At 48.6% G+C, this 10,580-nt stretch overlaps 1 protein-coding gene across 6 annotated transcripts in view; it reads right to left on the bottom strand.

Moving 5' to 3' along the window:
- Positions 1 to 3,832: 3,832 nt before the first annotated feature.
- Positions 3,833 to 10,580, bottom strand: part of TRPM4 (transient receptor potential cation channel subfamily M member 4) — a 39,951-nt gene continuing 33,203 nt past the window's right edge. For 5 of the 6 annotated variants that reach the window (XM_027038039.2, XM_053211150.1, XM_053211148.1 and 2 more), the window contains 8 exons: positions 9,829 to 9,961; positions 9,481 to 9,655; positions 9,046 to 9,223; positions 5,287 to 5,480; positions 4,956 to 5,088; positions 4,646 to 4,718; positions 4,455 to 4,560; positions 3,833 to 4,203 (listed from right to left, as the gene is read on the bottom strand). In XM_027038039.2, coding sequence (XP_026893840.1) covers positions 4,199 to 4,203; positions 4,455 to 4,560; positions 4,646 to 4,718; positions 4,956 to 5,088; positions 5,287 to 5,480; positions 9,046 to 9,223; positions 9,481 to 9,655; positions 9,829 to 9,961 — 997 coding nt within the window. In that variant the 3' untranslated portion in view covers positions 3,833 to 4,198. Of the gene's footprint in view, positions 4,204 to 4,454; positions 4,561 to 4,645; positions 4,719 to 4,955; positions 5,089 to 5,202; positions 5,481 to 9,045; positions 9,224 to 9,480; positions 9,656 to 9,828; positions 9,962 to 10,580 lie in introns of those variants that run through there. The other variant, XR_008293831.1, reaches the window with a different exon arrangement.

Below are 10,580 nucleotides of genomic sequence, written 5' to 3'. Positions count from 1 at the left end.
ATACCAGGTTAACCACTTCTTGACCTACATTCCCCAGTCTGAGGTGGGTGCTTCCACAAGCATGGAGGCGAAAACGAGGACATTTGAGGTGACCTGTGTGCCGGGGGTTGCGGGGGGAGGCACGGCGGTTGGCGATCTTGGTGAAAGTGGAGTGGGAGCCTCTGGCCCCTCTGCAACGGCTGTGGTGGAAGAGGTCTTGCAGCAGGGGTGAGGGGGGTTGTTTTAACCTGGATTTGGATGACCATACATTGGCTAAGTTAAGCCACATGCGTGGCATCAGCAAGTAGCTGCAGCTCAGACGGGAGTCGGCAAACCTTTCCTATAAAGGACCAGATAATAAATATTTTTGGCTTTGCAGGACATATGGCCTCTATTGTATATTCTTTGTTATTTGTTTGTTTTTTTTTTTTATAACTTTTAAAAAGGTTAAAAAAAAATCAGTCCTAGCTCAAGGGCCAGAGATAACAGGCCGTAGTTTGCCAACCTCTGATCTAGGGCCATGTCAGGCCAACAAGAAAATGCTGGTGGCTAAACCAGAATTTAGTTTGAACTCCCTAGTTGGCCCGCTTTGGGCTAGGCTGTCATCCAGAGGGTTGGAACCACCAGGCTGTCCAGCAGAAAGATGACCCAAGAATGGTCAGGAACCAGAATCCTTAATTTTCAGAATAAGTCTTTGTAACTCCCCCACCCCTTCAGCCTCAGCCATTATCCAGGAGACAGCCTGGGAGAGATGAAGCCTCTCCAGAAACACGCACATTCAGGGACCAAACCGCCTACCTAAGGTGTGTGGACCAGGAGAAGGCGAGGAAGGTAGTCCGAAATATATTCTGAACTGATTTTTGAGGAAATCGTTCCAATAATACCAGATGCTTGTGGAGGGTAGGGAAAAGAGAACGTCTCATCCAGTACCTTAACTATAAATTTCAGTCTGTCTTCCCGGGTTGGCTTTGGGGTTGGGTGGCTGCCGCACCCCAGTGGATACTACCAGTTAGTTGACCTACCCCAAAACCAAGACGTAAGGCTAGAGAGTCACAACGCCTCCAGGGGCGGGGCCTCCTCTTTCAAGGAGTGTTTCACAGCAAAGCGGGAACAGCCGCCTTTCTTTTCCTAAAAGGTGCGTTCATGGAGGTTGTGTCAGCAGGTGGCGCTGTTGTGCTGGGAAATGGCCTCCCTGAGGGCCGCGGCAGGCGTGAGGACAGGAAAACCGGGATTCCCCTTTCTCCTTTTGGGATTCCTGCGATTTCTGTAGACCGCCCTGGAGACGACCGCACGTGCTCCAGTCTCTGGACGGGAGAATCCCCTGACAACAGGACATTCACAGTACGGACCGGAGAAACATGTACTAGTAGAAGCCCTAACAGCACGTTGAACTGGCCCCCAGGGCCCCTACCCAACAGTCACTTCAGCTTACTTTCCCCCAGTGTGCCTCATCAGTTGAATTCAGGTTTTTCTCCTTGGGGAACATGGACCAAGGAGCTTCAGCAAAATCTCCACCTGTGAGCTATACAAGAGCCGCAAAAGGCTGATCCTTGTTGGAGGCTTGAGGACCAACCACTCGTCTTTCCTAAACTACGAAATGTCTGAGCCCACATAGTCCTCAGGTGATGACTTGGGTCACGGGGCCTTCTTTTTGTCTTCATTTAAAACCCACCTATTCCTAGTTAACTGTGATTGGGTGGCAGGCAACACAACGAAAGTGGTGGAGCTCATTGCTAACAGTCATTCCTTCCAAAGATGCACCAAGGGCCGACAAGCGCAGGTGAAGAAGGTCAGCGTCATTAATCACCAGGGGAACGCAAATCAAGCCTACAATGAGATACCACTTCACACCCACCAGACTATCCATAACCAAAGAAAATGGAAAGTCCCAAGTGTCAGTGTGGATCTGAAGAAATCGGAACCTCAGGCATGGCTGGTGGGAATGTGAAATGTTGCAGCCACCGTGAAAATCAGCTTGGCAGTTCCCCAAAAAGTTAAACATGGAAATATCAGCAATTCCACTCTAGGCACACACCCAAAGGAACTGAAGACACTGTTCAAAAAACAAAACAAAAACAAAACCTTGTACGTGAACGTTCATAGCAGTATTATTCACAATCGTCAAAAAGTAGAAACCATCCAAATGTCCATCAACGGATGAATGGACAAAAGTGGTTAAGTCCACACCATGGATGTTATTCAGTCACAGGAAGGCACGAAATCCTGATACAACACCGATGAACCTAGAAAACACTGTGCTAAGTGAAACAAGTCAAACACAGGGGACCTCATATGTTCTGATTCAATGTGTATGAAATATCCAGGGTAGGCAAATCTAAGCGATAGCAGAATGGTGGTTGCCGGTGGCTGGGGAAAAGAATGAGCGGTGAGTTCTTCATGGGTACAAGGTTCCTGTTTGGAGTGAACACTTCTGGAACTGGATAAATAATAAACTGGAAAAAAAATCTCTGTGCCCTTCCCCTGCTCGTGTTCACTCTCTAATAAAAAATTTGGGGGGATAGGGGACGTCTGGTGGCTCAGTCATTTAAGTGTCTGACTTCGACTCAGGTCATAATCTCCCGGTTTGTGAGTTTGAGCCCCACATCCATCGGGCTCTGTGCTGACAGCTCAGAGCCTGGAGCCTGCTTCGGATTCTGTGTCTCCCTCTCTCTCTGCCCCTCCCCTGCTCACTCGCTTTTTCTCTCTCTTCCTTTCTAAAATAAACATTAAAAAAATTAAATTTTTTTACAAATTAAGAAAAAAAGAAAATCCCAAAGAACCTGCGAAAATTATACTAAGTGAATTTAGCAAAGTCATAGAATACATCAATGAACAAAATAAATCAGCAGTATTTCTGCAGACCAGCAATAAGCAATTAGAAAATTTAAAAATTTCAAACAGTGCTGTATTAATATTGCCACCATCGTTTGTATTATTACTACTTGGGCTAGTGAGAATTCAGCATCTTCCGGAGAAATCTGGTTGCCACACAACACTTGGCAATATTTCAAAGCTATTCTGCACCCGAAGGTGGCAGATAGTTGGAATTCTTCCAATTTGGAGGAAGGATGTTTTGGTTTTGATTTTTGGATGCGATGGTTGTTGGTGGTTTTCTTGCTATTTAATAACTGCTGTCAGTTCAGTCTTGTCATTACCAGTTTAGGTTGTTATGGGTTGTTTAGTTAAACTGCATGTATAATGACGCATATTTGCCTCAATTCCATGTGTGCGTGGCCTGCAATTTCCCACTAATTAGACTCTTTAAAGACGTTTCTGCAGTGAGCTTCTCAAATTTGCATCATCTGTTCCCCTCTTGCCAAAGCAGATGTACGCAGCACCCACCCACCCCCTCTCCAGGAAATAATTTGCTTATTATCACTGAGTTCTTTTTCCACTGGAAAGGAAAAACCAAGGGGGTGCAGATGGTTGGGGGTTTTTGTCCCACCAAAGTGAAAACCAACAAAATAGTGCCAAGATGTGCTGGGCCTGGGGGCACCTGGGTGGTTCAGTCAGCTAAGTGTCCGATTTCGGCTCAGGTCATGACCTCACGGTTTGTGAGTTCAAACCCCACAATGGGCTCTCTGCTGTCAGCACAGAGCCCGCTTCAGATCCTCTATCTGCCTCTCCCCCGCTTGCATTCTTTCTCTCTCAAAAATAAACATTAAAAAAAGAGAGAGAGAGAGATGCTGGGCCTAAATCAGACAGCAACAGTGGACCTGGGATGGGGGAACAGACCCGGAATTATCTAAAATACAGCAACAAACTTTTCAATGACCGCAAACCTGGCCCTGGCCCTGGCCCAGCAAATGGTACACACTCATCATTTCCCCAAGAATCAAGCAGCAGACTCTACTCCTCTCAAATGGCTTTATTTCCCCAGTGTGGGGAGCTACAAGTAGGATCTGTGGTCCCTGCATCCCAAGGACCCTGCAGCCTTCTGCCCAGTGGGCTGTGGCAGGACCTTCAGAAGGTCAATGCCTGGGTTCCAAAGACCGATCCTTCTAGATTGGGACTGGTTCTGTGGGGAACCAGGCCTGCCGTGGTCCCAAGGGATGACACTCCCTGAGGTGATCCTGACAGCAGCCCAGGTGGTCCTCCATGAGCATGGAGCCCACCTCGAGGACAAGGCCAGGAGGTGCAAGGGTCAAAGACCAGCTAGGACTTACTCCGGGAATAAAAACGCCCTATGGGCTTACTCCTTGAAGTCTGCCAGCAGGGGTCAGTCTGGGGGAGAGAGAGAAGAGAGAACAGATGGGATGGAGAGGACAGAAAAAAAATGGAAAAGTGGCAAAAAAAAAAAAAAAAAGGAGCAAGAAGGACGAAAAGCCCAAAGGAGACTGAGAGAATGACCCAGGGCCAAAGGAAGGGCGGCAAAGTGAGAAAAACACTCAGGCATCGAGGAACAGAGGCCCCAGAAAGCACGGTGGTGGTGACAGAGGCTAGGGATAGACACAGGTGGACCCTACAACACTGACCTTTGGGCCCAGGTGGGGTTGGAGGCGGTGGCCCCCCTGGGGGCAGCAATGCCGAGCGGCTCAGGGCTTCCGCCACCCAGCCCAGGACACGGCTGCAGTGCTGGACCTTGGGAGCAGGAGGGACGTAAAGGAACGAGACCAAAACCCCACACCCCGACCATACTCCCCCAGCCCGGTCCGGAAGTCCTCACCTCCCGTTCCAACCCTTTGAGACGCTGCTCATACTCGCGGATCTGTCTCAACTGCTTCAACGCCGTGTCCACCCTGCAACCCGGGGCAACCTAGGGCATCAGGCCAGTACCACCAGCCCACCAGCCCTGCCCTCGGGAAGCCCCGCCCCCCCCCCAGGCCCGCCTTCCTCCCCAAAGTTCCAGGACCCTGTCCCGCGCAGGCTCCACCTGGAGCACCGCTCTTTAGCCCAGCCCCGGGTTCCACTCAACCCAAGTCACAAGATCCGCCCCCGAAGCAGGAAACCCAGTCCCAGGCCCGCCCCGCCCTCACTTTTGCGAAGTGCGCTTCAGACGCTCTGAGTCGCTCTCGCGCTTGTCCCGGGCGCGTGCCAGCAGGAAATTCTCCTTCTGCACCGACTCCCATGTCAACAGCTTCCGCTCTGCTTCCTTCGAAAGGTAGACTCCTGGAGGGCGGAGTAAGGATGGAGTCCTCGACCTCGCCTCCCTACCCAAAGCATCCCGAGGGAGCCCTCCCAGGCCACGCCCCCTAATATTGCACACCCGCCCCACTAGTGAACCTGGGTATCCTTCCCCCGCCTGTCTATGCTCTTCTTTCTCATCAGGTCCCGTCCCCTGTGTTTTTCACCAAATCCCGCTCTCACGAAAATGTTCGAAGATCGGGGAGGACGGCAAGCTGGCCCTGCGCCTGCGTAGTCGCCGGATGAGGAGGCGCACGTGCGAGATGACAATAAGGGGCGGGGCCAGTGCGGGCCTAGAGTGATATTCCCGGATGAGACTGTAGCGCTGCGCCTTCCAATAGAGGTCGCTGTTTCCCTGTACTTTGCCGAAGGTGTAGCTATGGGGATGAGAGGTCAAGGGTCACCAGAGGTCAAAGCCAGCAAGAGACCAACGTTAGATGTTGAACACTATGTTTGAAGTCCAAGGCACCAGGCAGATATTGGAATCAATAAAGTCAGAGGTATTACAGGATGCACTTAGAAGCTGGGTGAGGAGGGCCAAGGGTCAGATGTCAGGAGTCAAGTTGGGATGGTGTCATGAATTAGCAATCCAACTCTTGATTTCGGCTCACAGGGGCTCACAGTCGTGAGATCAAACCCTGTGTCAGGCTCCATACTGAGCGTGGAGCCTGCCTGGGATTCTCTCAGCCTGCTTCTCTCTCCCTCTCCCTCTCTCTCCCTCTTCCTCTCTCTCTCATAAAAAAAAAAAAAAAAAAAAAAAGTCAGCTGAACACAAATAGCTATAATCAGAATGAAAATGAGGGCATTACTACCGACCTTACAGAAATAAAAAGGATTATAAGAGAACACTGTCACAATTGTATGCCAACAAATTAGATAACCTAAATGAAATAAATGGGACAAATTCCTAGAAACACACAAATCACCAAAACTGACTCAAGAAGAAACAGAAAACCTCAAAAGACCTATAATAAGTAAAGAGATTGAATCACTCACCAAAAAATGTCCCAACAACAACAAAGCCCAGGCCCAGGTGTTTTCACGGGTGAATTTTACCAAATAGTCAAAAAAAAGAAAAAAAGAAAGAAAGAAAGAAAGAAAGCAAGCATTAACACCAATTCTTCTCAAATTCTCCAAAAAAATTAAGAAAGAACAGTTCCTGACTCATTCTATGAGGCCAATGAGGTTACCCAGATAAAGAGATCACAAGAAAACAAAATTACAGATAAATATTTTTTATGAATATACATGCAAATACCCTCAACAAAATACTAGCAAACCGAATTCAGCAGCATATTAAAAGGATTGTACACCATGGCCAAGTGATTTATCCCAGTAATACAAAGGTGGTTCAACATACAAATATCAATACAACACACCGCCTTCATAGAGCAAAAAAAAAACAAAAAAAAACCATGATTATCTCACATGATCATCTCAACTGACATAGAGACACAGAAAAGGCGTAGGACAAAATCCAACACCCTTTTGTGATAAAAAAAAAATTTTTTTTTCCTTTTGACTTAGAACAGGACTGAAAGGAAAATTCCTCAACATAGTAAAGGATAATTATGAAAAACCTAAAGCCTACAAAATATTCAATGAAGAAAGACTGAAAACTTCCTGCTAAAATAAGGAATAAGACAAGGATGCCCAGTCTCACCATGCTATTCATCATTGTACTAAAAGTGCCAGCCAGAGCAATTAAACAAGAAAAAGAAATAAAACGCATCCAAATTGGAAATGAAGTAAAACTATTTCTAGTCACAGATGACATGATCCTATATATCAAAAATCTCAGAGGGGCACCTAGTTGGCTCAGTTGGTTTAGCGTCAGACTTTGGGTCAAGACAGGATCTCGCAGTTCGTGAGCTGGAGCCCCACATCAGGCTCTCTGCGGCCAGCACAAAGCCTGCTTCAGATCCTCTGTCCTCCTCTCTCTGCCCCTCCCCCACTTGCCCTCTCTCAAAAATAAAATAAAATAAAATAAAATATTTTCTAAAAAATCTCAAAGAATCACAATAACAAACAAATTCAGCAAAGTTGCAGGGTACCAGATCACCAACCAAAAATCAACTGTGTTTCCATACACCTGCAATGAACAATCCAAAAAGGAAATTTAGAAAACAATTCCATTTATAATAGAATCTAAAAGAATAAAACACCTAGGAATAAATTTAACCAAGGCAAAAGACTTCTACACTGAAAATTACAAAACAATACTAAAAGATATTTAAAAGAACATCTAAACACATGGAAAGACAACCTGTGTTCGTGAATACAAAAACTTACTATTGTTAACATCGCAATACTATCCACAGCAATCTACAGATTCAACACAATTCATACAAAAATTCCAACAGCCTTTTCTGCAGAAAAGTAAAAGCCGATCCACAAATGAATAGGGAATTGCAAGAGACCCTGAGTAGCCAAAACAATCTTGAAAAAGAACAAAGTTGAAGGACTCACACTTCCTAATTTCAAAATTTCCTACACAATCAAAACAGTGTGGTTGTACTGGCATAAGACAGACATATCAACCAATGGAACAGAAATAAGGGTCCAGAAATAAACCTATACATCTATGAGCATTAGGAGTTGAATTGTGTCCCCTTCCCCCTCAAAAGAGGTATGTTGAGGGGCGCCTGGGTGTCTCAGTCGGTCGGGCGTCCGACTTTGGCTCAGGTCGTGATCTCGCAGTTAGTGGGTTTGAGCCCCGCATGGGGCTCTGTGCTGACAGCTCAGAGCCTGGAGCCTGCTTCCGATTCTGTGTCATGACCTGAGCCGAAGTCGGAAGCTCAACCGACTGAGCCACCCAGGCGCCCCGGCCAAATGATTTTTAACAAGGGTGACAAGTCCACTCAATGGGGAAAAAACAGTCTCTTGAACACAGACCTGTAAGTACTGGATTTCTGCAAGCCAAAAAGCATGAAGTTGGACCCCTAGCTCATACCATGTACAAAAATCGAGTTGAAACAGACCAACAACCTGAATAGAAGAGCTAAAACTATAAAACATAGGAGTAAATCTTTATGACCTTGGATTTACTGATGAGTCCTTAGATATGACACCAATAGTACAATTAATAAAATGTAAAGCTTTTGTGCATTCAACGGGATTGTCAAGAACAGGAAAAGACAACCAACAGAAAAGGAGAAATTATTTACATATCACATATCTGATAGGAGTTTACATCCAAAATATATAAAGAATTGCTACAACTCAACAACAAAAAGACAACCCAGTTTATAAACAGGCAAAAGACCTGAACAGACATTTCTCCAAAGAAGAAGTGTAATGGACAATAAGCACATGGAAAGATGCTAACCATCATTGGTCATTAGGGCAACGCAAACCAAAACCAGAGTGAGGGGCGCCTGGGTGGCTCAGTCGGTTCAGCATCTGACTCTTGGTTTCAGCCCAGGTCATGATCACATGGTTCCAAGCTGACAGAGCAGAGCCTACTTGGGCTTCCCTCTCTCCCTCTCTCTTCCCCTCCCCTGCTTGTGCTCTCTCTCTCTCAAAATAAACTTAAAAACAAAATTATAGCCATCCGAGTTAGTTGGTACGATATGAACTGGTATTTCACTGTTGTTTTTTTTAAGGTTATTCATTTACTTTGAGAGAGAGAGTCGGGGGGGAAGGGGCAAAGAGAGAGGGAGAGAGAGAATCCCAAGCAGGCTCCTCTCTATCAGCACAGAGCCCGATGAGAGGCTCCAACTCATGAACCGGGAGACCTGAACCCAAATCAAGAGACGCTTAACTGACTGAGCCACCCAGGTGCCCCCCAAGCCAGCATTAGATCCGAGTCAGAATTCAAGGACTAAAGACAGAATTGCTTAGGCTGGAATCACCAATCATGCTGGGGACATGGTCAAGCTGGGATTGAGGGTCACGCTGCGGTCAAGGGTCAGGTCAGATCAGAGAACAGTCAGGCCTCACCTGAACATGGCAATGAGCAAATTCAGCAGCAGGATGTTGGCCACGAGCAGGAAAATGATGAGGAGGAGAATCACCAGCCAGTTGGCATAAAGCGAGACGCAGGAGCCTGCCTGGGCCCCCAACGGGCGTGCCCAGAAGCCCTGCTCCGACGAGCAGTTGACATGCTCCATGAGGGCCACTGTAAAGGGAGACACTCAGAGGTGGGGCCAGGGAGACAGAGACCGAAGAAAAACAGAAATTCAGGGGGGCGTGGGGGAGCAGAGACCCTGAGAGAGGGAGACAGAATCCCATAGAGATGGAGCGGGGGGCACGGGGCCACTCAGAGACCTAGGGAGAGCGAGGCAGAGACTTAAAGAGAGGGGTATAGAGACCCAGAGACAGGGGGACTGGTAGGGAGCCCCGAGGGAGGGTGTCAAGCCCTCTCATCCTCCATACCATCCATGTCCTCCTGGGGGATCTGCCCAAAGATCTGCAGGTAGGGCCGGTAGAAAACACGGCGCAGGATATTCGGGAGGTCACGATCCCGGGGCCTAAGGAGCCCCTCCGTGGCCACCCCGTAGGCAACCAGCCACACACCGAGGAAGAAGAGGAAGAAGAACACGTCCTTCATCTGTGCGGGGGGGGGGGGGGGGGGGGGGGGGGGGGGCGGGAAACGAGACGAAGTCTGGCCCCGCCCCCTGCGACTGAAGCTCCACCCCCACCCTGTTCCGTGCACGTGTTCCCAGCCTCCCTGCCCCGCCCCTTCCCTCCTCTGGACCCGCCCCCGGGCCCCGCCCCCCTCACCATCTTGTTCACGATGACGATCTTGGGCCCCAGTTGTTTGTTGACCGTGAAGATGTGCAGCAGCCGCAGCGTGAAGACCATGAAGTCGAGGCACAGGACAGTGCGGCCCAGGTCATACAGGCCGGGGGTCAGCCTGGATGCGAGGAGACGCAAGGGTCACCAACACCAGGCTTCGGGAGGGGCCGCAGCCGGGACCCTCCGATTCCCCGGGGGTTCACCCAGGTTTCACAGGGCCAAGCTGAGCCGCGCGGGGCGCCCGCACACCCTTAAAAACGGCTTCGTAATCCACGGCCTTGGCAAGAATTTGGGAGGTCCCTGTAACAATCAAGTTGGGAAAACCGCCGGAATACCTGTCCAACCTATAAGAGGCCCACTAGAGAGTTCCAGCAGACCAGTAAGCAGAAGACAAACGACCTAACGGGAGAGTGGTTAAAGAGAACACACAATTCACAGAGGAAGGTCAAAGGCCAGTAACCTTAGCAATCCTATGGGGGAAATAAAGAATCACATCCCTATTTTGCAGCATCACGTACTTGAACTCTGAATGGATTAAAAACGGGGTAAAAGGCAGCACATTAAAATCTGACAAAACTGGGGCGCCTGGGTGGCTCAGTCGGTTGAGCGTCCGACTTCACCTCAGGTCATGATCTCACAGTCCTGAGTTCGAGCTCCGCGTCCGGCTCTGTACGACAGCTTGGAGCCTGCTTCGGATTCTGTGTCTCCCTCTCTCTCTGCCCCTCCCCTGCTCATGC

This window comes from Acinonyx jubatus, chromosome E2, assembly GCF_027475565.1.
Source record: "Acinonyx jubatus isolate Ajub_Pintada_27869175 chromosome E2, VMU_Ajub_asm_v1.0, whole genome shotgun sequence".
NCBI lineage: Eukaryota > Metazoa > Chordata > Mammalia > Carnivora > Felidae > Acinonyx > Acinonyx jubatus.
The sequence above is the reverse complement of the archived record's forward strand: the minus strand, read 5'-3'. Positions and strand labels throughout refer to the sequence as shown.